The 27,147-nt window shown below is 39.1% G+C and overlaps 3 protein-coding genes across 3 annotated transcripts in view; 2 read left to right on the top strand and 1 right to left on the bottom strand.

The window, feature by feature from the left end:
* Window positions 1-1,293: 1,293 nt before the first annotated feature.
* LOC106305874 (pre-mRNA-processing-splicing factor 8-like) lies at window positions 1,294-10,728 on the top strand. The gene is made up of 24 exons (XM_013742285.1): window positions 1,294-1,574; window positions 1,644-1,767; window positions 1,856-1,948; window positions 2,029-2,419; window positions 2,505-2,991; window positions 3,079-3,869; window positions 3,962-4,230; window positions 4,379-4,693; window positions 4,787-5,091; window positions 5,167-5,621; window positions 5,705-5,831; window positions 5,945-6,186; window positions 6,270-6,393; window positions 6,486-6,783; window positions 7,025-7,278; window positions 7,405-8,021; window positions 8,108-8,214; window positions 8,311-8,565; window positions 8,686-9,159; window positions 9,306-9,467; window positions 9,554-9,751; window positions 9,842-10,120; window positions 10,201-10,443; window positions 10,537-10,728. The coding sequence occupies exons 1-24, from the start codon at window positions 1,294-1,296 to the stop codon at window positions 10,726-10,728; spliced, it is 7,083 nt and encodes a 2,360-aa protein (XP_013597739.1).
* Window positions 10,729-12,252: 1,524 nt separating this feature from the next.
* LOC106305869 (lecithin-cholesterol acyltransferase-like 4) lies at window positions 12,253-15,041 on the top strand. The gene is made up of 11 exons (XM_013742279.1): window positions 12,253-12,657; window positions 12,781-12,872; window positions 12,959-13,077; window positions 13,165-13,300; window positions 13,373-13,424; window positions 13,508-13,608; window positions 13,703-13,891; window positions 13,968-14,125; window positions 14,207-14,261; window positions 14,348-14,401; window positions 14,485-15,041. Exons 1-11 carry the CDS (start codon window positions 12,414-12,416, stop codon window positions 14,896-14,898), a joined length of 1,614 nt encoding a protein of 537 aa, XP_013597733.1. The 5' UTR covers window positions 12,253-12,413; the 3' UTR covers window positions 14,899-15,041.
* Window positions 15,042-24,408: 9,367 nt separating this feature from the next.
* Window positions 24,409-27,147, bottom strand: part of LOC106330599 (protein PHLOEM PROTEIN 2-LIKE A2) — a gene marked incomplete in the record, with an annotated part of 12,786 nt that continues 10,047 nt past the window's right edge. The window contains 2 exon segments of the mRNA XM_013769042.1: window positions 24,409-24,853; window positions 24,924-25,543. Of these exon segments, the coding sequence (XP_013624496.1) occupies window positions 24,409-24,853; window positions 24,924-25,075 (597 nt within the window).

The following is a 27,147-nucleotide window of genomic DNA, read 5'->3' as shown; positions in this document are numbered from 1 at the left end:
ATGGAGGATTTTGCAACAAAGTGGAGTCTCTTAGATCCTATGACATGGTTGTGAACTTCATCAAACCTGAAGAACCTTCTATTTATGCTTCATTTACAAGCCAAACTATGTCAGTCAACATAGATACATTAATCAACACTATTATCTTATGTTTAAACAAATATTCTTGAGAAATTGCCTATACTAGCATTTTCTTATTACCGTTTTTTCATTTTTACGTTAACCACATTTACCCTTGGTTGTAATTTGTAAGAAAGATAAATTTACATTTATAACCATAAGGTTAGCTAATGGAGAAAATTTCACTTTTACTTTTGATTTGGTACTATTATTCATGTTTACTTTCTTTAAATAGATATTTTTAACAATACCTAAGTATGAGACTTCATTAAAGAACCAAAAGATATTTATACCCTTGATTTATAAATATAAATAATTATTTACATACTTAGTTAGTTTTGAAATGTTCATTTAGAGAAAGTAAACATTAATAATGGTATGAAATGGAAGTTAAAAGTTAAATTCGAAATTGTCTAAACTAGCATTTTCTTAATATCATTTTTCATATTTACCTTAACCACATTTACCTTTGATTGTAAGGAGATAAATATACACTTTTAACGCTAGGTTTAGAATTTTAATAAAAATATAAATAAATATTTATTTTTAAAAAGAAAAATTAAAATAGTTTTAAAAAGTATTTTTGAATTAAAAAAAGAAAATTAAAAAACAAATCGAAAATTTTTTTTTGAAAAAAAAGAATAAAAAATATAAAATTTTCAAATTAAAAAAGTTATATAGAAATTTTTTTTAAAAAAATTTAGTTAAATATGAAAGGGGATGGAGTGTTTTTTTTTTTTAACGTCTGATTAATTATGCTAATACAATGATGAGAAATACGAATAAGTGGTTTAAATCAATCATATAATAAACTGTCCCCAGAAATATGAAAGGGGACGGAGTGGCTCGACGAAGGCTCTCTGATAGTTAGTTAACCGGATTTAATAAATGAAAGAACCAATAACGATAACCGTATTTTAATAGATGAAAGAACCAATCACAATAACCGGATTTAATAAATGAAAGAACCAATCACAATAACCGGATTTAATAAATGAAAGAACCAACCAATGCATAGACCGCCATTGATAACATTATAAGACCGAAAAAAGCGAAAAATCGATTTAGGGTTCTTTTTTTCCGTTAGTCGAGTAACGTCACTGTGTCGATAGACGAGAGATAGAGATAGAGAGATCCACACTGGCGTTAGAGATCTAGGGTTTATTCCTCGTCATGTGGAACAACAACGACGCTATGCCGTTAGCCCCTCCCGGCACCGGCGGCTCGATGATTCCGCCACCGCATCCTTCTTACACCGCGCTTCCGCCGCATCCTTCTAATCCGACTGCTCCGCCGGTCGAGCCTACTCCCGAGGAAGCCGAGGCGAAGCTCGAGGAGAAGGCGCGCAAGTGGATGCAGCTGAACTCGAAACGCTACGGCGACAAGAGGAAGTTCGGATTCGTGGAAACTCAGAAGGAGGACATGCCACCTGAGCACGTCAGGAAGATTATCAGGTGAGGTTCTTCGAGATTCAGATTGTGATTTTACTTGGATTGTGAGTCTGAAGCTTGTGTTTGTTACAGGGATCATGGTGATATGTCATCGAAGAAGTTTCGTCACGATAAACGTGTATACCTTGGAGCTCTTAAGTTCGTCCCTCACGCTGTTTTCAAGCTACTGGAGAATATGCCTATGCCTTGGGAGCAGGTTCTTATAACTTGATATCTGCTTTTAGCTTCTTCAGCTGTTTATTGCTCTCTGTTTATTTATCTATTAGCTCTCTTTTTGCTTCCAGGTTAGAGATGTTAAGGTTCTGTACCACATCACCGGAGCTATTACATTCGTTAACGAGATTCCATGGGTTGTGGAACCTATTTACATGGCTCAGGTTGGTTAATAGCCTCTCTCTTTACTTGCATCTGAGTTTCCTAAATGTAATTTTGAGTGATATTTATTCTGGTTTTACAGTGGGGCACTATGTGGATTATGATGCGAAGGGAGAAGAGGGATCGTCGTCATTTCAAGAGGATGCGGTTTCCACCGTTTGATGATGAGGAGCCTCCACTGGACTACGCAGACAACTTGTTGGACGTTGATCCTCTTGAGCCGATTCAGTTGGAGCTAGACGAGGAGGAAGATTCTGCTGTACACACCTGGTTCTATGACCACAAGCCGCTAGTAAAGACTAAACTGATTAATGGTCCCAGTTACCGGAAGTGGAATCTCTCTCTTCCAATTATGGCTACCCTTCACAGACTTGCGGGCCAGTTGTTGTCGGATTTGATCGATCGCAACTACTTCTACTTGTTTGACATGCCGTCATTCTTCACCGCCAAGGCTCTGAACATGTGCATACCTGGTAAGCTACTTTCCTTCTCTTCTGGAATTTTGATAATTTTGTTTCACTTCGGTTTCATCTAATGCGTTCTGTTGCTCTTAACCAGGTGGGCCTAAGTTTGAGCCTTTGTACCGTGATATGGAGAAAGGGGATGAAGACTGGAATGAGTTCAATGACATCAACAAGCTTATCATTCGTTCCCCTCTTCGAACTGAGTACAGAATAGGTTTTCCTCACCTGTACAACAATCGTCCCAGGAAAGTTAAACTCTGTGTGTATCACAGTCCTATGGTGATGTATATAAAGACCGAGGATCCTGATCTTCCTGCGTTTTATTATGATCCGTTGCTTCACCCGATAAGCAACACCAATAAGGAAAGGCGTGAAAGGAACGTTTTTGAAGATGATGGTGAGGATGACTTTATCTTACCAGAGGGAGTGGAACCTTTGCTGAAAGACACCCACCTCTACACTGACACTACAGCTGCTGGCATTTCATTGCTGTTTGCCCCACGACCTTTCAATATGAGGTCTGGGAGAACAAGGCGGTCAGAAGATATTCCCCTGGTGTCAGAGTGGTTCAAGGAGCACTGGTAAGCTACTAGTCTACTTTTGTTCGCTTTCCCTTCCATAATTTACTTATATATTTCCTAATACTTTTCTGAACTCATTATCTGCAGTCCTCCGGCTTATCCGGTTAAAGTTCGAGTTAGTTACCAAAAGCTTTTGAAGTGCTATGTCCTGAATGAGTTGCACCATAGACCACCTAAAGCCCAGAAGAAGAAGCACTTATTCCGCTCTCTTGCAGCTACAAAGTTTTTCCAGAGTACTGAGTTGGATTGGGTTGAAGTGGGTCTGCAAGTCTGCAGGCAGGGATATAATATGCTGAACCTGCTGATCCACAGGAAGAATTTGAACTACCTGCACCTTGACTACAACTTCAACTTGAAGCCTGTTAAAACATTGACTACAAAAGAGCGAAAGAAGTCACGTTTTGGGAACGCCTTCCATCTCTGCCGTGAGATCCTCCGGCTGACAAAGCTTGTCGTTGATGCGAATGTCCAGTTCCGACTTGGAAATGTTGATGCTTTCCAATTGGCTGACGGTCTGCAGTATATTTTCTCCCATGTTGGCCAGTTGACGGGTATGTATCGTTATAAATACAGACTGATGAGGCAGATTAGGATGTGCAAGGATTTGAAGCACTTGATTTACTACCGTTTCAATACGGGTCCTGTGGGTAAGGGACCAGGATGTGGATTTTGGGCTCCAATGTGGAGGGTATGGTTGTTTTTCCTTCGTGGAATAGTTCCTCTTCTTGAACGATGGTTAGGGAATCTTCTTGCTCGTCAGTTTGAGGGGCGTCATTCAAAAGGAGTTGCCAAAACTGTCACGAAACAGAGAGTTGAAAGCCACTTCGATTTGGAACTGCGAGCTGCTGTCATGCATGACGTTCTTGATGCCATGCCAGGTTTCCCTTCTTTCAAATGTGGTTTTACTTGTGTTTTCAATCATGAAGTTGTTCTATATTCTTTTGGTTGATATTTTTCTTGATATGTGCAGAGGGTATCAAGCAAAACAAAGCTCGGACAATATTACAGCACCTCAGCGAGGCGTGGCGATGTTGGAAAGCTAATATCCCGTGGAAGGTCCCTGGGTTGCCCGTGCCAATTGAGAATATGATCCTGCGTTATGTCAAGTCTAAGGCTGATTGGTGGACAAATGTTGCTCACTACAATCGTGAGCGTATCAGAAGAGGGGCTACTGTTGATAAGACTGTTTGTAGAAAGAATCTGGGAAGGTTGACTCGACTTTGGCTAAAGGCTGAACAGGTCTGTACATTTGTCTTAAATAAATGTCTTCATTGAAATGCTTAAACAAATACTATAAATAAGCTTCATTTACAGTTTTGAGTAAATTAGTTCCCTGTATTCTTCATTATGAGTTCTCTGATGAATTATCCTGGTAAACCTGTCACAGGAACGGCAGCACAATTACCTGAAAGATGGTCCATATGTCACTCCAGAGGAAGCACTAGCAATTTATACAACTACTGTCCATTGGCTGGAATCGAGGAAATTTTCTCCAATTCCATTCCCACCATTGTCTTACAAACATGACACAAAGTTGCTTATCCTGGCCCTTGAGAGACTGAAAGAATCATACAGTGTTGCCGTGAGGTTGAATCAGCAGCAGCGAGAGGAGCTTGGTCTGATAGAACAAGCGTATGACAATCCTCATGAAGCTCTGTCACGAATTAAACGTCATCTTCTCACCCAGCGTGGCTTCAAAGAGGTAGCTTGATCCTTCACTATATATGGGGGCAATGGTTGAACATATGTTGTCAAGGTTATTGTAGTAAACTGATGGTGAATATGTTCTCTGCAGGTTGGCATAGAGTTTATGGATCTATACAGCTACCTGATTCCAGTTTATGAGATAGAGCCTCTGGAGAAAATTACTGATGCCTACCTTGACCAATACTTGTGGTACGAGGGTGATAAGCGCCACCTGTTCCCAAACTGGATCAAGCCAGCAGACTCAGAGCCGCCACCACTTCTGGTTTACAAGTGGTGTCAAGGTATCAATAATTTACAAGGCATATGGGACACAGGAGATGGACAATGTGTGGTGATGCTCCAGACTAAGTTTGAAAAATTCTTTGAGAAGATTGATTTGACCATGTTGAACAGGTATTTACTAGTCTATTAATGGTACATTAATTCTCAGCTTTAAGTGCTAATAAGTATTCTGTGTTATTTTTTCAGGCTGCTTCGTTTGGTTCTTGACCACAATATTGCGGATTATGTGTCTGCCAAGAATAACGTGGTTCTGTCTTACAAAGATATGAGTCATACTAACTCGTATGGTCTGATTAGGGGACTTCAGTTTGCATCTTTTGTTGTTCAGTTTTATGGACTATTGCTTGATCTGTTGCTTCTTGGTTTGACTCGGGCAAGTGAAATTGCTGGGCCACCACAGATGCCTAACGAGTTTATGACGTTTTGGGATACAAAAGTGGAGACACGGCATCCCATAAGACTGTATTCTCGGTATATAGACAAAGTTCATATAATGTTCAAATTTACCCATGAAGAAGCCAGAGATCTTATTCAGCGTTATCTTACTGAGCATCCTGATCCCAACAATGAAAATATGGTGGGATACAACAATAAGAAGTGCTGGCCAAGAGATGCAAGGATGAGGTTGATGAAACATGATGGTATGCTCTTTTCTTTTATGCGTTTCGATAGACATTCATGCATGCATTCGTTTTTGTGTCTCATTTTTTTGTTCATCTTTCAGTCAATCTTGGTAGAAGTGTCTTCTGGGACATGAAGAATCGTCTTCCTCGGAGCATCACTACTTTGGAGTGGGAGAATGGCTTTGTCTCTGTATACAGCAAGGATAATCCCAACCTGCTCTTCAGCATGTAATGTTTTATTCAAGTATTCTTGTCCAGTTGTTGCTAGGCGAGATCTTTGTTGGGACCATAATCTGTTAGTGTTTCTGTCATCACTGATACTCTTGCAATTGTGCCTGCAGGTGTGGATTTGAAGTTCGCATACTTCCAAAAATCAGGATGACTCAGGAAGCTTTCAGCAACACAAGAGATGGTGTCTGGAATCTGCAAAATGAGCAGACCAAGGAGAGGACTGCCGTTGCTTTTCTCCGAGTTGATGATGAACATATGAAGGTGTTTGAGAATCGTGCGAGGCAGATCCTTATGTCTTCAGGATCAACCACCTTCACCAAAATTGTCAATAAATGGAATACAGCTCTAATTGGTATATGTTATGAGCCTGCTTATAGCTTTTCATAATGTGTGGCTAGCATTAAGCTGAGCGCAACTTTTTTTTTGTGTATACAGGTCTCATGACTTACTTTCGTGAAGCCACTGTGCATACGCAAGAGCTCTTGGATCTACTGGTCAAGTGTGAAAACAAAATTCAAACTAGGATTAAGATAGGGCTGAACTCAAAGATGCCTAGTCGGTGAGCATATGGTTTTATTAAATTATGGTCTACATGTTAGAGCTGTATATTAATGTTTCTGTAATCTGATTCTTTTTTATTTTCCTTGCCAGGTTTCCTCCAGTTATCTTCTACACTCCAAAGGAAATTGGTGGGCTGGGAATGTTGTCAATGGGTCATATTTTGATTCCCCAAAGTGACCTTCGGTACAGCAAGCAGACAGATGTTGGGGTAACCCACTTTAGGAGTGGAATGAGCCATGAGGAAGATCAGCTTATACCAAATCTATATCGTTACATACAGCCATGGGAGAGTGAGTTTATTGATTCTCAGCGGGTGTGGGCAGAGTATGCTTTAAAGCGGCAGGAAGCACAGGCCCAAAATAGGCGTCTTACATTGGAGGATTTGGAGGTACGTTTAACTTACTTGTCATTTGTTACATCCTTACTGAAGTAGAGTTCTGAGATGAATGTTAGTTTACTGGCTTGCCTTCTTGTGGTAGCTTGGAACTTGTTTTTATTCTTTGCATGATCTAGGTTTTTGGGAGGATATGTGGTGCCTTGTTCTTTTTTGGAAGCCAAAGTTTAAGATTATTTTGCAATTTATGTCAGGTTTGCATAATATTTTTTTGGCCTGTATGATAATATGACAGGACTCTTGGGATAGGGGAATTCCTCGAATAAATACCCTCTTTCAGAAGGATAGGCACACGTTAGCGTATGATAAAGGTTGGAGGGTTCGGACCGACTTTAAGCAGTACCAAGTCCTCAAGCAAAATCCTTTCTGGTGGACGCACCAGAGACATGATGGGAAGCTGTGGAATTTAAACAATTACCGAACTGATGTTATCCAAGCTCTTGGAGGTGTTGAGGGTATCCTTGAGCACACTTTATTCAAGGGGACATAGTAAGTCGGCTTTTCCTTTGTTAATCATTGTTTCATGATAACATTTTCTGTTCAGTTGCTCACAGCTTTTATATAAGGGTATCACATTAAGTTGGCTAAACTTTTTTGTGCTTTAATTGAAATCAGTTTCCCAACATGGGAGGGTCTTTTCTGGGAGAAGGCATCTGGGTTTGAGGAGTCGATGAAATATAAGAAGCTGACGAATGCACAGAGGTCTGGTCTGAACCAGATTCCAAATAGAAGATTCACGCTTTGGTGGTCGCCAACAATAAATCGAGCGAATGTTTATGTGGGTTTCCAAGTGCAGTTGGATCTGACAGGAATTTTTATGCATGGAAAGATTCCTACACTGAAGATATCTCTGATTCAGATTTTCCGTGCCCATTTGTGGCAAAAGATCCATGAGAGTGTGGTTATGGATCTTTGTCAAGTATTGGACCAAGAGTTGGATGCTTTGGAGATTGAAACTGTTCAGAAGGAGACAATTCATCCAAGGAAGAGTTATAAGATGAACAGCTCTTGCGCTGATGTTCTTCTGTTTGCTGCCCATAAATGGCCAATGTCAAAACCAAGCCTGGTTGCTGAGTCAAAGGATGTGTTCGACCAGAAAGCTAGCAACAAGTATTGGATAGATGTGCAACTTCGGTGGGGAGATTATGATTCCCATGATATTGAGCGTTATACTAGGGCCAAATTCATGGATTATACCACTGATAACATGTCAATCTATCCATCTCCAACAGGTATTTATTACTTTCCAGTTTTGCTTTGTTTTGTTAAGGTTTTACTTTTCTGCAGATCGTTTTATATTTTGAGAAAATCCTTGCAGGTGTAATGATTGGGCTTGATCTGGCATATAATTTACATTCTGCCTTTGGCAATTGGTTCCCAGGTTCTAAACCTCTTCTTGCTCAAGCGATGAACAAGATCATGAAGGTACTAAATTTTTTATATCATGATGTCTTGCGCAGAGCCCTTTTTGTTTGAATATAGAGAATTTTTAAGTTATCGTTAAAACTATGCATATTGCAGTCTAATCCAGCTCTGTACGTGTTGAGAGAGAGGATAAGGAAAGGTTTGCAATTGTACTCATCTGAGCCTACAGAGCCATATTTGTCATCGCAAAACTATGGTGAAATATTCAGCAATCAAATTATATGGTTTGTCGATGATACCAATGTCTATCGTGTCACAATTCACAAGACATTTGAAGGAAATTTAACAACAAAGCCTATCAATGGTGCGATCTTTATTTTTAATCCAAGAACTGGGCAGCTATTCCTGAAGGTATGTCCTCTTCTACCATTCTTTACATTAAGAATCTGCATGTTGTGACGCAACTTCTTCTTTTCATTAAGTCCTGTAAGATGCAGTTGGATGTTAAGTTCCGGCTTTTTGTTTCTTTAGGTTATCCATACAAGCGTTTGGGCTGGTCAGAAGCGTCTTGGTCAGCTAGCGAAATGGAAAACTGCTGAAGAGGTGGCTGCCCTTGTGCGGTCTCTCCCTGTTGAAGAACAGCCAAAACAAGTTATTGTTACTCGCAAAGGAATGCTCGATCCCCTTGAGGTCCACTTACTGGATTTCCCCAACATTGTTATCAAGGGAAGTGAACTGCAGCTTCCGTTCCAGGCGTGCCTTAAGATTGAGAAATTTGGTGATCTGATTTTGAAGGCCACAGAACCACAGATGGTCCTATTCAATATTTATGATGATTGGTTGAAGAGTATCTCTTCTTACACTGCCTTTTCAAGACTCATTCTGATCCTTCGTGCGCTTCACGTGAATAATGAGAAGGCTAAGATGTTGTTGAAGCCCGACAAATCTGTCGTCACTGAGCCACATCACATCTGGCCCTCTCTCACTGACGACCAGTGGATGAAGGTAATTGCGATATTTTAACATCTTATTCGATAAGATCCCTCTTAACCTGATTTTGTCTCTGTATCTACAGTTATTTTCACTGGTCTTGAGTTATTTATAGTATATTATGCTTCTCTTTCCGGATTCACAAATATGTTTAATTTCAGGTGGAGGTAGCTCTTAGGGATCTTATCCTATCTGACTACGCAAAGAAGAACAATGTGAATACCTCAGCTCTGACACAATCAGAGATCAGAGATATTATCCTTGGAGCTGAGATTACCCCACCCTCTCAACAGAGGCAACAGATAGCTGAGATTGAGAAACAGGTACCCTTGATTGTGATTTCCATTAAAAAGAAATAAGTCCGTGCATGTAATTCTATGTTCACCGTGAACCTATATCTCCTTTGCAGGCAAAAGAAGCCAGCCAGATTAATGCTGTCACAACCAGAACGACAAATGTTCATGGTGAGGAGCTCATTGTCACTACTGTTAGCCCCTACGAGCAAACTGCATTCGGTTCCAAGACGGATTGGCGTGTGCGTGCAATATCAGCTACCAACCTCTACCTCAGAGTCAATCACATCTACGTGAACTCGGATGACATAAAGGTTAGAATCCAATTCATCAGGTTCACCTATTCCAGTTGAGTAAAAGCCTTCTCGGGTCTTACCCTTAACATTATTTCTTGCTGTTCGCAGGAGACCGGATACACATACATCATGCCGAAGAACGTCCTGAAGAAGTTCATATGCATAGCAGATCTTCGCACTCAAATTGCTGGATATCTCTATGGTATAAGCCCCCCTGATAATCCCCAGGTGAAGGAAATCCGTTGTGTTGTGATGGTGCCGCAGTGGGGAAGTCATCAGCACCTTAACCTGCCGTCAGCTCTTCCTGAGCATGAATTCTTAAATGATCTCGAGCCATTGGGATGGCTGCACACTCAACCTAACGAGCTCCCTCAGTTGTCACCACAGGTAATAATATATAACGCATTATCTTTCTATACCTTATTTTTCAGCCTGTTAAACCCATTACTAACTGATGTCTGTGATAGGATGTTACCTCTCATTCCCGCATTCTTGAGAACAACAAGCAATGGGATGGAGAAAAATGTATTATCCTGACATGCAGTTTCACACCGGGATCCTGCTCACTGACATCATATAAGTTGACCCAAACCGGATATGAGTGGGGACGTCTCAACAAGGACACAGGCGGCAATCCTCATGGCTACCTTCCCACCCATTATGAGAAGGTTCAAATGCTATTGAGTGACCGGTTCCTCGGGTTTTACATGGTAAGGAGCGCAGTAATAGTGCCTCTTTTATGGCTTTGTCCTTGATGATGATATGACGTGTTGATTTTGTAAATTGTGTTGTTGTGATAATAGGTTCCTGAGAACGGACCGTGGAACTACAACTTTATGGGAGTGAAGCACACGGTGGGAATGAAATACAGCGTCAAACTTGGATCCCCAAAGGAGTACTATCACGAGGAACATCGACCCACTCATTTCCTGGAGTTCAGCAACATGGAGGAGGCTGACATCGCTGAGGGAGATCGTGAAGACACCTTTGCTTGACCATTATGTTTTAACCACGTTTTGTTACTTCCTTGCTAGACTTGTAGTGTCGTATGTACTAGGCAAATAAGTAACTGAGTTTTACTGCATTGTGTGCGGTAAAGATTGAAATGTCCCTACATATTTTGCCAGTAGAGCTAAATCTTTTTTGTACGCAATCGCTCATGGAAGGTCAAGAAACTTAGTGGTCTTTCAAAACTAAAATGCTATTTTGGAATTGAAAGGTAGGAAGGCAACTTTCTTGTAACAAAATGGGGAAAAGCTGGGTATTTTTTTAGAGGGATTAAATATATATTTACTGCAGGTTTGTTTTAAATACCTTATCAAGTTTCCAGGAATAGCTTATCGATGATGATTCAAACCTAGACTTACAGCAAGATCCTGATCATCTTATTGGTGCTAAAAGATGTTTGGTTCTTTATAGGCAGTTAAGCAAGTGTAAAACACACTAGATAGATACGAGGAGATTCTTGGGAAACATCTGCGGTATCACTTTGACTCAGAAACAGATATCCGTTTGTTTGTGACACTCGTAAGATTTGACGAGATAATTGATTTCATTACTGTGCGTTGTAACCTAGAGAAGTGACACAAAAGGGAACGAGTTTGTTTTGTTGAAACGTTGATGCATGTTTATGTGGTTCACTTACAAGTGCAACAAGAAACTGTTAAGTGAGTATCTGAATCTGTTTAACTATACTAAAAATAAGTTCCAAGTCCTCGGTATGAATAGCACTGTGAACATGAATTCACATCAAGCAGCGTTACAATGGAAGCCATCCTTCGATCAACCTTTTTGGGATTATCCCTTATGGACCAAACATCGATTACTCCTCACGTCATGATCGACACAGATTATCCATATGAAAATGTCTCCTAAAAGATCAAAATATTTCACACTTGAGTTGAGTTCTGTCTTCAGAAACTTAGAACTTACCAAATTAAGTTTGAGCCTTTAACATTCTAAGTAATGGTGAGTGCTACTTTGTTTTAAGAAAATAAAAGCTTCATGTTTGATATGTTACAATTTGCAGCAGGAGTTTTCAGATATTAATTAAAAAAATTTATGGCTTTAATTGATGATGGCATTTTAGAAAGAAAAAAGACTAACATGACTTCATCGGTCTCCAATTTTTTTCAGTTGAGATAAAAAAAAAATTATTAAATTTTTGGTACATGGATCTCACTATATTCTTTTTACCTTTTCATGCTTAAATGAATTTTCGAAAAAATAATTACAAATCAAACAAAATTTTATATTTTTCATTTATTTAATCTTTTAGCTAAAATTTAGTTATCATATTTCTTTTCGTTTAACGTACGGTAAACCTAAAGTTTTATATAAAATTTTAAACCTATAATTTCTACCTAACAATGTATAGCCTTTCCTTGGCGTCTTGGCAATAAGTATTGAAATATATTTTGACAACTGAGATACTACTTTTATATTGTTTTTTCTTTTATTTTCTTTAGAGGAGTCTCAATTATTCAATCTTGCGTTATCTATTCGAAAACAATATTTTAATTGATGATTGATAGCATATGATTTATAACAATCATATTTTCTCCCTTCTTAGCTTGGACGCCTTATTTTCTATCATTTTTCTTCAATCCCACAACAATAATTCTCCCCCAAATTGGGATTTTCTTAGCTATCCATAATCCAATCCAATCAAAATCCAACAATGGCCATACTGCTGGAAGAGATCATTCGATCAGTCGAAGCCTTTCTGAAGCTCAAAAACTCGACCCAGAAACCCTACGTCGACCCGAATCTCGACCCGGTTCTTCTCGTTCCGGGTATCGCCGGCTCTATTCTCAACGCCGTTGATCATGACTCCGGGAAAGAGGAGCGTGTTTGGGTCAGAATCTTCGGCGCCGATCACGAGTTTCGGACCAAGATGTGGTCTCGATTCGATCCTTCAACAGGTTAACTTATTTGGGTTTTTGATTGATTGATTGTAATGTTCGAAAGATTTGATTTTTTTTTTATTGTAAAGTCATCATCGTTTGGTTTGTTTAAGCTGTTAACATGTTTTGTCTGAAACACAGGGAAGACGATATCTCTCGACCCGAAGACGAGTATTGTGGTTCCGCAAGAGAGAGCTGGGTTACTTGCAATTGATGTCTTAGACCCTGATCTGGTAATGTTATTTAACCTCTAGCTGTTTTGGTTCATGAGCTTTATCTTCCGTGTCTTGTTGTTGATCAAGTCAGTCACTTTGTGTAGATTGTTGGGCGTGAGTCTGTGTTTTATTTCCATGAGATGATTACTGAGATGCTCGGATGGGGTTTCGAAGAAGGGAAGACTCTTTTTGGTTTTGGTTATGATTTTCGCCAAAGCAACAGGTGAATGAATACTCGCACACATCTCTTCTGGTTTTGATTAAGGCGTTGTTGATCGGTGTATTGACTGGTTTGTACAATGGTATGTAGGCTGCAAGAAGCTATGGACTTGTTTGCGAAAAAGTTGGAGTCAGTTTACAAAGCTTCAGGAGAGAAGAAGATTAATGTTATTAGTCATTCTATGGGAGGCCTGTTGGTGAAATGTTTCATGAGTCTCCACAGTGATGTATGTTTATCTTCTCTCTTTTTTAGTTAATGTTTTCTTTACATCTCAATCTGACTTGCCTACTCTTATCAGATATTTGAGAATTATGTACAGAATTGGATTGCTATTGCTGCTCCATTCCGAGGTAAGTTTACAGAGACTTGTAGTGCTTATGATTGGTACTCGAGACAGTTTACTATATTAATTGGTTTTGGTTATTTATTTCAGGTGCTCCTGGATACATCACATCAACTTTACTTAATGGAATGTCATTTGTCAATGGCTGGGAACAAAACTTTTTCGTCTCAAAATGGAGTATGCATCAACTGGTAAATGATCAGTTACCAATAATCCCTTTTGGTTATATCTTGATCTTGTTTGTTTGACATCTTCTAAGGATTTAATTTTCTCCTGTTGTTTCAGCTTATTGAGTGTCCATCTATATACGAGCTGATGTGTTGCCCGTATTTCAAATGGGAACTTCCTCCGGTTCTAGAGCTGTGGAGAGAGAAAGAGAGCAATGATGGAGTTGGAGCCTCTGGTGTTGTTCTAGAGTCTTACCGTAGTCTAGAAAGCCTTGAAGTGTTTACCAAATCTCTTTGTGATAATAAAGTAAGTTACACCCTACCACTCATCTATCATCAAATGAAGTTATTCTGATCCTCTGCGCTGCACACAAATTTGTCAGGCTGATTATTGTGGAGAGCCTATCGATCTTCCTTTTAACTGGAAGATCATGGAGTGGGCTCACGAAACCAAGAGAGTGTTACACAACGCCGAGCTTCCTCCTAAAGTTAAATTCTATAACATTTATGGGACCAATCTCGCAACCCCTCATAGTGTTTGGTAGTGTTTCTTGATTTAACATCTCAGTTCTTGCAACTTGTTCTGCTTTTTCTAAATTTGATATATATTAATCCTCTGCAGCTATGGGAATGAGAAGATGCCTGTCAAAGATCTAACGGACCTAAGATACTTCCAGGTAACTATCATTGTAATAGACAATAAGTTTTTATCTTTTTTCTCATGTTTTCTGATCTTTTATGTGATTTTTTCTTGTAATCTCAGCCGACGTATATATGTGTTGACGGTGATGGCACAGTCCCGGTGGAATCTGCAATGGTATGTGTTTTCTCAAATAATCTTGGATTTGATTCGGTTTAGGTTTAATCATTTTTCTCTTTGGTTGTTGTGTTTTTTCCTAGGCGGATGGGCTTGAAGCAGTAGCGAGAGTTGGAGTCCCCGGTGAGCACAGAGGAATCCTCAACGACCACCGTGTCTTCCGGATGCTCAAACAATGGCTAAACGTAGGAGAGCCTGACCCGTTCTACAACCCTATAAACGATTACGTCATCCTTCCCACCACATTCGAGATGGAGGAACACCACGAGAACGGAGTCGAGGTTGCTTCAGTGAAAGAAACGTGGGACATCATATCAGACGGCAACAACAAGAATGATGCCACAGCAGCGTCAACAGTGAGCTCCATATCGGTTTCTCGAACTGGAGATGATCAAAACCCTCAAGGTGAAGCTCGTGCAACGTTGACAGTCCATCCACAAGGCGATGGTAGACAACATGTCGAGCTTAATGCTGTTTCTGTCTCTGTTGATGCATAAGATGCGTCTTACCTTTGTAATGTGTCAAGTGTATCCGCGTCTGTATATATGCCTCGTGTACATTAATCATAATAAGAAGTTTCGTGTTCGAATTGTTGTTTAAGCGTACACGATTCTGTCTTTAATAAAATAACACTTTGACATCCTAATCTTGTATGGAGAAGGGATTAAGGGAGCATCAATTTTTTTCCTCTCTGCTAACATGTCGTAGTCTTCGAGTAAATTTCGTCACGGGTCATCTATCTGATAGCTCTAAGCCACGTTGGTTTACTCTTAGCCTGTGGTCCAGCTCGAACCCCAACACTAACTCCAAGAAAGAAGGTGCACTTCCTGCTTTAGTTCATGTAAAAACCCATAGGAATCGCACTAGGAATCTTATGGTCTCAGTGTGGAATCGGATTCTTCTTGCATGATAGTGTAAGATAATGTTTTGTAGTGTTTAGAAGAATAGCACAGAAGCCCCGAATGGTACTCATAATCGAAGATCATCACAGAGTTTTGTAGTGTTTAGAAGAATAGCATATAATTATCAAAGAATTATGGTTGTATTAGAATCAGGGCCTGCTCATGGTTTATAAGGGCAAAACTGTTAAGTGTGATTTTCTTAAAATTATATTATTTAAAATGTTATTAAATTTAGATATGAAAACATTATAAAATAAAAAAAAATTAGAAATAATTGTAAATTTATTTTTGTTCTTAACAAAATTTGATTTTTTTTCTTTGAAAAAACAATTTTTTTGTAAAAAAATTAGACCCTTAATATAATGGGCGCCGGGACGGTTGCACTCTTGCTCTTGTGGTTGAGCCGGCACTGATTAGAATGGTGAATTATGGTGAAATATTGATGTTTTGATAGGAAAATGCGTGTGTTATTGGTTCAACCAAGAATAAGATTATTTGATGTGCTTAGTTTGCAATCGAAAGACTCAGTATGACATGAGACTTGTGGGAAGGTTTAGTGGTTTGATGATGTGCTTTACAATCATATTCTTTCCAGCAATTTAATTGCTGCTATTGTCTAAGCCATTGCTTGGACTTCGTAACATATATATATATATATATATATTTATTATTATAAAAAAAGGTTCTTTCACTCCTCATTAACCCACGTCATCTGCCACATAGATAAGTTAAGCTCTCTCAGGCTGACATGTGTCGCGTGGGAACGAAACTCATAATTTCATTTAAACGCAAACATGATGGGCTTTCTTTGTGTTTTGGGGTGTTGGGCTCTGGGTATGTCATTATCTGCGAAAAAACGATAGAATTCGCTCTCTAACCCTAATAGCTCGATCGAAGCTTTGCGGATCGTCTCTCCATTTCTGTGACGGCGATGCATGTGATAGCGTAAAATGTAGTTTCGCTATACTCAACTCGTCGTTCGTAAAACAACAAGCTGTAATCCACTCGTAAGAGATCGTGATTTAAGAATAATCTCCAAACGAAATGAATCAAAGAGAATTACAGAGTTATATCAAGATTTTAACAAAGTTTTACAACTGAATTTCTGAATGAATGAATCTAAAGATCTCTCGTCTCTTTTATATCTTCATCGGAACTAACGAATTACTGAGTCGACCCGCCACAACTCGTTAGTTTCGAATACTCCACGTGTCTTCTTCTCAGACGTTTTCCCTTCTTCCGTAACAACTTCTTAACCCCCAATCTCTGTACGCCAGCTGGCTCTTCTTCTGCAAGTCATATAACCATTCCCATGTTGCCTCCTCCTCTGACTCATTTATCCATTTGATCAAAACCATAGTAGCCGCCTTATCATGTCTTTTCACCATCTTCCTTCCCAAGCAACTCTCAGGGACACGTACTTGATCATCACATATCACCGACGGCAACTGCGTTGCCACTGCTACATTCCCAACAGATCCCTTGAGCTGAGATACATGAAATACGGGGTGTATCAGAGAACCTGTTGGCAACTCCAACTTATAAGCTACAGCCTCATGACGATCCAACACCTTGTAAGGGCCATAGTATTTAGGAGATATCTTCTGATTAGCACGAACAGCTATAGACTGTTGCCGATAGGGTTGTAACTTCACATAGACAAAATCCCCAATTTCAAATGACCTCTCGCTTCTATGTTCGTCTGCTTGTTGTTTCATACGATGTTGAGCACACATCAAATGAAACTTTAGGAGCAACAACATCTTCTCACGTTCCTCCAAACTCTTCGCAACTACCTCCACCTTCGACCCTCCTGGTAGATAGGGTAAATGGACTGGTGGTGCTTGACCATACACAACTTCGTACGAAGTAGTCTGAATAGCCGTGTGAAAGTTGGTATTATACCAATATTCCGCCAACGGAAGCCATTTCGACCTCATATGAGGTTTCTCGCTCGTCATACAACGCAAATATGTCTCAACACACCGGTTCACAACCTCTGTTTGACCGTCATTTTGCGGGTGATAAGCTGTAGAAGTGTTCAAAGAACAGCCTGTAGCTTGAACAGTTCCTGCCAAAACTCACTTAAGAACACCTTATCACGATCACTCACCACAGAACGAGGAAACCCATGAAGCTTGTAAACATTATCCAAGAACACCTGCGCCACCGAGAATGCAGTATAAGGATGAGAAAGCGCCATGAAGTGAGCCGCTTTACTCATTCGATCAACCAACACTAATATCACTGTCTTCCCATACGACTTTGGTAATCTATCTATGAAATCCATAGATATGTCAACCCACACCGCTTCAGGAATTGGGAGAGGTTGTAGTAAACCCGAGTAAGCCGCTGTATCATATTTGCATCTCTGACATACACTACAATTTCTCAAATAAGCCTGTATGTCCTTCGCCATCCCTTTCCAGTAAAAAACGCCTTTCACCCTCTGCATTGTAACATCATGACCTGAATGTCCCCCTTGAACCGAGCTATGCAACCACTCCAGTATTCAATCTTTAAGCTCTGTCACCGCTGGGATTACAATCTTACTCTTCCTTCTCAAAACTCCCTGCGTCCAAGAAAAATGCTTCTTCCCATTTGGTTTATCTTTCAACTCATCAATTACTTGTTTCACCGCTCCATCAGTTACATAGGCGTCCTTAATCTTTTGCATCAAGTCACATTCAAGGACAGTCATCGCCATATGTAATACTTCAGATCCTTCCACTCTAGACAACGCATCCGCGGCGACATTGTCTTTGCCTTGTTTATACTGGATTTCATAATCAAACTCCAAAAGTTTAGGCAACCATTGTTGTTGTATCGGAGTATTGAGCCTCTGTTCGAGCAAGTACTTGAGGCTTCGTTGATCAGTCTTGATTATGAAATGACTCGTCAGTAGGTAGTGTCTCCACTTTTGAACTGCAAAAACTACCGCTAATAGTTCCTTCTCGTAGATAGATAGATTCAGTTGCTTGCCTTTTAGATGCCTACTGATATAAGCCAAAGGATGACCTTACTGCATCAATACAGCTCCAATTCCTACTCCACAAGCATTTGTTTCTACTACAAACTGCTTATCAAACTGTGGTAATGCCAAGACCGGAGTAGTACAAAGTGCCTTCTTCAACTCTTCAAAGGCACGATGTGCTTCCATGTTCCAAAGAAAGCTTTCCTTCTTTGTCAATGACGTTAACGGTCTTGCAATGATACCGTAGTGAAAGACAAATCTTCTATAATAGCCCGAGAGACCCAAAAAGCCACGCAAAGCCTTCAAATTCTTTGGAACTGGCCATTCCACTACAGCCTTGATCTTGCTTGGATCAGTAGAAACGCCCTCTGCCTAGATAAAATGTCCCAAGTATTCTACACGATCCATAGCAAATGCACATTTACTTCTCTTGGCAAACAACTGATTCTTCCTCATTAACTCAAATACCACTCTCAAATGCTCCAAATGTTCCTCCATATTTCTGCTGTAGATCAGAATATCATCGAAGAATATCAAGACAAACTTCCGCAAACAGCCTCTGAAGACATCATTCATAAGACCCTGAAATGTTGCAGGCACATTTGTCAACCCAAAAGGCATAACAACATACTCATAATGTCCACTATGTGTTCGAAATGCCGTCTTCTGAATATCTTCTGTTTCCATACGCACTTGATGGTAACCAGCCCGCAAGTCAATCTTTGAATATACAGCAGAACCACCTAACTCATCCATCAAGTCATCGATTAATGGAATGGGAAATCGATCCTTTATCGTCATGTTGTTAAGCTTCCGGTAATCCACACACAATCTCCAAGTATGATCTTTTTTTTTTACCAAAACTACAGGAGAAGCATATGGACTGGAGCTAGGCTGTACCGTTCCTGCTTTCAGAAGTTCTTTAACCATTTTATCAATTTCATTCTTCTGGTATACCGCATAACGATATGGCCTCTGGTTCACAGGATAGCCCCTTCTTCAAGCTGAATCTTATGATTATGATTGACGCGAAAGGGAGGTAGTTCTGTAGGCTCTTCAAATATATCTTTAAACTCTTCTGTCAACTCCTCCACGCTAGCTGACATGCTACTATCAACCGCATTCAGTGCCATTTCTTGCACATTATCTTCTTCATATGCATATATCATATGCAACTGAATGTCATTCTCCTTGACATTCTCTAAACTCTTAGCTTTGACTTCCCTCACCGAACCAGCCTTAACACCGTGCAAGGTAATCTTCTTATTATCCCACTTGAACTTCATCTCTAACTCATGAAAGTCCCAAGTGATAGGCCCAAACTTGTGTAACCATTGAACCCCCAGCACAATATCATGACACCCCAAAGGAATTACCATCATGTCATCTTGAAATAGATGGTTCTGAAAGTACCAGCTGAATTGTTTTACTTTGCCACAAATCTCAATTCTGCTTCCATCTGCCACAGCCACTTTAGAACGAGGAGATGGTTCTACTCTGCACCCTAATAATTGTGCAATCTTCTGATCGATGAAATTGTGAGTCGAACCAGAATCAATCAGGATGTATAAAGACTTCTTCCTTTGTGTTCCCCGTACTCTCATCTTTGTGTAATCAGTGTGACCAGATATTGCATTGATAGATATTTGGGCAACTTCATTGTCTGTAACCTCCTCTTCTCGTGATACTTCTCCTGTCACTACGATTTCTTCCTCCATCTCATCATACTCGAGTAAGAAAAGTTGAGCTTTCTTATGTTTTAAGTAATGATCACGCGTGTACTTCTCATCACAGTAGTAACACATCCCTTTAGTTCTTCTCTCACTCATCTCAGCACTCGTAAGAAACTTCCTCAAAGGTGGACCATTATCACTTCCTTTCTGACCTTCCTTACTCACGACATTTTCACTCTTCAATGTTAACAACCCTTTTTGAGAAAACGGAGTTGCTTGACCCTTTCCACCACTCCATGCATTAGTGTTAGTCTTCCTGGGATGAGCCTTCTCATATAGCCTGCCCAGCACCAGACACTGACGAATGTTCTCAGGCCTGAACATCTGTATGTGCATCTGTGTATCCATTCTCAGCCCTGCCAAATACGCACTCATCAAGTACTCTTCTGACATCTTCAATCTTGAACGAATCAACTCAAATTTGGCGTGATACTCAGTGATTCCTTTTGTTTCTCTAAGTTCTTTCAACTCTGCCATAGGATCATCCAAAATTTCATCAAATCTTTCTCGCAACAAATTTTTATAAGCTCTCCAATTCCGCAATATAGTTCTCTCTTCATCCTCCTGCATCAATGATTGATGCCATGTTGACGCAAGGTCATCGAAATGCAAGGAAGCTATTCCCGCCTTGGATTCCTCCGGTGTTCGATCGATATCAAAGAACTGCTCCACCTTCGTAATCCATTCTTTGAGCTTATAGCCATCAAAGCGTGGAAAATCGATCCTCCCCATTCTTGTCAAACCAGAGTAGTGATTCTGAACCCTAAGTTCGCGATGTATATCCGGTGTCGCCGATACTCCCGGAGAATCAGCTCTCTGAGATCTTTCGCCATTCGTAGATATATTGTTCTTCATCATCATCTTGACTGCTTCGAACATATCGGCAATGCTCCGATCAATCTTCTTGTTTTGAACACTCGCATTCGCCACTATCATCAGCTGTAATTTGTTCACCACCGCATCTTCAACTTCTCGTAAGGTCGATTCCTTCAACGCCGCTACTGCTCGTGTTTCCGCCATAGATTCCGTTCCTAAGCTTCCGATTCCGAAGATCGCTGGCTTCTGATACCACTTGATAGCGTAAAACGTAGTTTCGCTATACTCAACTCGCCGTTCGTAAAACAACAAGCTGTAATCCACTCGTAATCGTAAGAGATTGTGATTTAAGAATAATCTCCAAACGAAATGAATCAAAGAGAATTACAGAGTTATATCAAGATTTTAACAAAGTTTTACAACTGAATTTCTGAATGAATGAATCTAAAGATCTCTCGTCTCTTTTATATCTTCATCGGAACTAACGAGTTACTGAGTCGACTCGCCACAACTCGTTAGTTTCGAATACTCCACGTGTCTTCTTCTCAGAGGTTTTCCCTTCTTCCGTAACAACTTCTTAACCCCCAATCTCCATACGCCAGCTGGCTCTTCATTTATTCTGTAACAGCATGACGCATGCGCTTCCTTTCCCCTGACTGAAACGGCCGGAGTTATAGCTTCGTTTTTATTCCAATTAATTCCATCTCAAAATCATCTATTCAGTCCTCTCAATCATAAGCTTCTCAAAAAAATCCAGAGAAAATGTTTCTCCGCAATCCTCCTCCGATTTAAAGGCTGGCCTGTTGAACCTACTCCGTCAAGGCTCGCCTCCCTCTTGCGATGATCACTGAATCCCGTCGCAACCTCTCTTGCGTAAGATTTATATCTATCAGTTCATTATAATCCAGATATTTTATAAATCGCACATGATCTGATTTAGTTGTTTGGCCATTTAGTTGTTTGGCTTGAGAAATTATACGTATTTGAATTGTTCAATAAATTCTCGCTAATAGCATCGTTATGGAACAATTGCAGAAGCATCTGGAAAAAAAAACAGGGGCTGAAGCATAGAAACAATGAGGTTATTGTATGTTTCTTTAACTCTTCGATTATGTTCTGACTAAAACATATTGGATTTGAAAGGTCTGACTTTTCTAAAAAAATATATATTGACAATAATTTCATCAAGTTTTGCGGAACCACGGTTAACTAATCAGTTATTCTCTCTCTCCCTCTCTCTTTTCTTCTTGACTATGTTACTCTGTTTTGATATTTGTCTGATCCATTGTTATTTAGTGTTATTTCTAATTCTTCATTTCACTTTCAGTAACCAGTAAGGCGAGATGAAAAACAATTGGTAACATCAATTAGAGGAAGAGGAATTGGTACAGCAATCCATCTTCTTCCACTGTCTTCGAGAACAAACGCAAAAGGTATTCTTCAAATTATATGATTATGTTGTCAATGCGACTTTGATTCTATGTATTCTCTGATTTTGGAATAACAAACCCTGTTGGTCAGTGTTAGATTTGAAAGTCTGATCACTTTTTTCTTTTGTTGTATGTGTGTGTTGGGGGTGTATTGGGTCCTCTTAATTCTATTATCTTAGATTGTCCTCTACAAAACCTTTGTTTCTCTTTGTGCTTCATAGTTAAGCAACCATAGTTGATAAAAAAAAAAGAATTTAAGCAACCATATTTTTTCCTGATTAGTTGTAAGAAGCGTTATCGACTCATTTCAAATGTTCTTAAATTAAAATGTATGTTATTACCCTCTTTCAGGTAACTGCAGAGCAAGGTGTGTTGGGATAAGCTTGAAAGAAGATTGAGAGAAAAGGCAATCCTAATCCTATTTGTGTTGAGATTATAAAGAGATAAAGATAAAGAGATTGTGATATATCTAGATATGATATTACTTATAGGAAAAGGATTGTAAACATCTATATATAAAGATGTGAGAGAGAGAGATGAGATTTGTGAGGAATATTGTGATTGTGAGAGCTTAAGTTTTTGAGCTAGTTTTCTTAAGCTAATAAGAAGAGATACATTCTTATAATCTGTGTGTTCTTTACAAAGGTTTACAACAATAAGGTGTTCAATAGTTATCAGAGAATACGAAGAAGCGCAAGTAGTTACATAGCTAAGTAACAGTTGCATGATTTTGTGTGTGTGCAGATATTTCCAATGAACATAAAAGTAACAGCAGGGACATTAGTTATGTTGGCCTCATGGGCAAGTAGTTCGATCGTCACTTATGATTTTCAATTTTCTATCCGAGGGACTATGAGGACTGTGACGGCAGGAACAATCTTCAAGGCTCTAGAGGCTGCAAAGCTCGATAGGAGGTTACAGTCCAACACTCGAGTCCTGATTTAGTTTAGAAGCTCATCAGCAGCACGCTAATCCCTCCCATGACACATCTGTGATGAAGCTACAAGGTGACCAGCAAGTCTTAAGCGGAGCTAAAAATAGGTATCTTGAGTAGAGAATTGAGACGATTGCTCAAGCCGTGCCTATGTGACTACTTCTAACAATCACTCACTAGATGAATCAAGAGCACAAAGTTGTAGAGATGGTCTATCAATATATGCTTTCAGTTACTCATCCACCATTTTTCTTAACTTATGTAAAAACGAGCGAAAGAAGAAAGAAGAATATTTAATAAAGTTTAAATCAGTTGTGATTTAACAATTATTTTCATCAAAATTAAATAAGGATGATAAAAACAATTAGATCATAATTATTCTCTATGTCAGATAAATGCATATTTTGTTTTACAAATATTTACATAGATATATTTCATTTCATTTTTAAAACAAAGATCCACAAGTTGGATAGAATTATTATATTTACATATCTTTGATAAAATTTTATTTTCAAAAATGCTAAGACCGTTAAACAAGAAAATGCTACTATATTTACACAAATATATTTACTCTTATTTTTCAAAGCAAAGACCCACAAATTGAACATAATTAATATATTTACATATCTTTGCTAGATATTTTATTTTCAAAAATGCTATGAAAATATATATTAAAATGTTATAATTTTATTAGAATATATATTAGATAGTCACATTAAAATTTTGTTATTAAAATAACTTAAAATAAATAATATTAGAAAACTTCAAAGCTGGGTCCCTCTGTTTTATTTTTTTTGTTGTTTTACAATTTATTTGTAACCGATCTAATAATAAATTTTACTCATATATATTTACTTAATCTATAATTACAAGTATTTACTTAATATGACTAATAATTAACCGACCTAATAATAAATCTTACTCATATATATTTACTTAATCTATAATTACAAGTTAGTTTTTTCCTCACGAGATTCTTCAGATTCATCAAACTACAGAAAATTACCAAAAATGATGTGATGACACCATGGAAAAAATAAATAAATCAAAACTACTTATCAAGACAGCAGGGTATATTTAGTCTTCAAATATAATAACATGTACATAATTTAACTAATATGTATATTTTTAAATATAACGATTTATAATAAATATTTACTGTAACTATTTACATTATTTTGAAATTATCATCCCGCCCGTAGGGCGGACCAGCCCTAGTCATTTATATGATGTACATAGATCATAGTAACTTTCGTATTCAATTTTATTGTTTAAGCTTACAAAATTTAATATTTTGATTCTTGGGTTAGCAACACCTTTCACAACCAGACCGGACTTCCATAACCCACCTTTAACCTCATACATCGAAAACTCAATCTTCCCGAAAATATATTCCGGCGATGTCCTGAACTCACCGGCCAGAATCTCCACCCACCGGTTTCTTCCTAACATAGTCATATTCTCTTGCCGCTCTTTGGTTTCTCCTGTCGGTAAAACCGGTTTGAAGTTAACCGGAACTTCCCATCCCTGCGCAGGATCAACCAGCTTAACCACAAACACAACCTCGTACAAACTGTTGGGAGTTAGATTCTCCATCTCGAAGTTTCCAAACACTTCTAACCAAGCTACCCATTCCAGCTTTGCAACCTCAATTCTTGCATCACTGTAAACAAATATACATATTTAAATGAAAACTTGAAAATACACAATTGTTTTAATCAAACATTTCAAACCTGGATGTTTGGTCTATATCAGTAAACCAACTCCAGTTATTATTTGTTTGAAACTCAGCCAATGAAATCGCTATATCTCTCGCGTACAACATGAAGCAGTTCTTCTTAGCTTTACCCTCTATCCAGTACTTCTGAATATCAAATTCCATCATCAATAAAATTTAATTACTCTGCACTAACATATATATAGAATTTTATAGTCTTTTAGTTGGTGTTTCTCTTTATTGAATCAAACCAAGAAAAATAAGGGAAATTGCACCCTGTAACCAACAAAAAAAAACAATAATTCACAAAATAATCAAATCCCCATTTTTTCTCTTTCTTTCTCTTCCTATCTCTCTCTAACAAATTAATTTTAGTTTTTCTTTTGGTATTTCACCAATTCACCCGAAAAATAATAGGAAGTTCAACAAAAACAAGTTAAAGACCTGTTTCTTGTCCTTCAAGAAAACGCCATCGAATAGCTGAGGGTATAACTTGTCAAGAGACGACGTAGCATCAGGAGGAAGAGCAGAGTCTTAATATTTTAGAATCGCTTCGTAGTTATGTGGTGGTTTTGGCTTTGAGAAGATTGACGATATTGTTCCCATTGCTTAATCTCGCTCTTTCTTGATTTTTTTTCTTTTGTATGTTGACATGAAGCAGAAACAAGCTGCCAGACTTGAGAAACGAACTGCCAGACTTGAGAAGTTAGTTAGAGACTTATAAAGTTTTATAAGGCTTTATAAGGTATCCTATTGAAAAGAAGAAGAAGAGAAAAGAAGACTCTTGAAGATATTTTTTTAAAACAATGAATATTGTATTATATTGTGTATGAGGCAATTTGCCTTTAAATGCTTGTACTCAGATCCACAATTAAATCAAGGAAAATATTTTCCTCGTTCTCTCTCTCTCTCAAATTCAAACATTACTCTCTCTCTCTTGTTCATCCTGTTCTTCATTTTCTCTCATGGTATCAGAGCACTAAGCTCCTATACCTCTTACTCGCTTCCGCAAACACTCTTACTTTACTTCTCTCTTCCTTTCCAACCATCTAATTTCTCTGTTCTTGCAAGAATCTGTCTTTGTCCACTGGATAATAGATCTACTTTTTCTAGTGCTCATTTCTCTGGTTCTGGTTCCACAGTTAATTAACTCAAACCAAACTCAAAAAGAAGTGATGGAGCAATACAAGCCTGTTATGATTCCGGTTACTCTAAAAGGAGGTAACTACATTACCTGGTCTAGATTGGCCAAAACTGCTCTTGGAGGACGAGGTCTATGGGAGCACACCACCACGAGTGAGGCACCAAGAAAGATCACCCAAGGAGCTGACGGCAAGGAGATTGTAGTGGTGGATGAAGGCAAATGGGGTCAGGAACATCTCATGGTGCTGTCTTCCTTGCAAGGCTCGCTTGATACTCCAATAATGGAGGCTTACTCTCATTGTGAGATCGCAAAGCAATTGTGGGAAACTCTTCACAAGATTTATGGCAACGCTTCAAACTTGACCAGGATCTTTGAGGTGAAGAGAGCCATAAATAACTTGCAACAAGAGGAAATGGACTTCACCAAGCATCTTGGGAAGTATAGCCAGTTGTGGTCTGAGCTTGACATGCTCCGGCCAAGCACAAACGACCCCAACATCATTGAAGAAAGGCGTGAGCAAGACAAAGTATTTGGACTGCTTCTCACACTCAACCCGAGCTTCAATGATGTCCTTAAGCACATATTGAGAGCTAAGGAGCTCCCAAGCTATGATGATGTGTGTGCTCAACTCCAAAAGGAACTCGGCTCAGATGGTTTGCTTGTTGGAAAAGGAGAGCTATCTATGGCCAACAAGGTGGAGAAGGTGGAGAATGCTGCAGCCAACAAAGCCCACTTCAAGCCAAGAGGTGGTGGAGGAGATAAACAAGTAACTTGTGAACATTGTAAGAAGATTGGTCACTCCAAAACCAACTGCTGGATTCTCCATCCTCACCTCAGGCCAGCTTCATCCAACAAATACAATCAAGGCCGAGCTCATGAAGCTAGAGCTCATGAAGCTAGAGTTCAAGAAGGTTCTCAGCCAAACTATCCTACTATGCGCATGAGAGAAGATGGGAGATCCATGACAGCAACTACTCGTGTGGTTGGATCAGGGTCTCAAGCCACTTCTCAGTCATCCAATGAGGATACTTTCATCCGCAAGTCTGACCTTGAGGCTCTTATAAAGGCCCTCAATGCCAACTCTGGTAACCTTAGT

This window comes from Brassica oleracea, chromosome C1 (assembly GCF_000695525.1).
Source record: "Brassica oleracea var. oleracea cultivar TO1000 chromosome C1, BOL, whole genome shotgun sequence".
NCBI lineage: Eukaryota > Viridiplantae > Streptophyta > Magnoliopsida > Brassicales > Brassicaceae > Brassica > Brassica oleracea.
The sequence above is the reverse complement of the archived record's forward strand: the minus strand, read 5'-3'. Positions and strand labels throughout refer to the sequence as shown.

Coding starts and splice junctions, on each gene's coding strand:
- LOC106305874 (XM_013742285.1), top strand. CDS start 1,294: ATGTGGAACAACAACGACGCTATGCCGTTAGCCCCTCCCGGCACCGGC. Junction 5,092..5,166: donor GATTTGACCATGTTGAACAG/GTATTTACTAGT, acceptor TTATTTTTTCAG/GCTGCTTCGTTTGGTTCTTG. Junction 6,187..6,269: donor ATGGAATACAGCTCTAATTG/GTATATGTTATG, acceptor TTGTGTATACAG/GTCTCATGACTTACTTTCGT.
- LOC106305869 (XM_013742279.1), top strand. CDS start 12,414: ATGGCCATACTGCTGGAAGAGATCATTCGATCAGTCGAAGCCTTTCTG. Junction 13,425..13,507: donor TATTGCTGCTCCATTCCGAG/GTAAGTTTACAG, acceptor TATTTATTTCAG/GTGCTCCTGGATACATCACA. Junction 14,262..14,347: donor CGGACCTAAGATACTTCCAG/GTAACTATCATT, acceptor TTGTAATCTCAG/CCGACGTATATATGTGTTGA.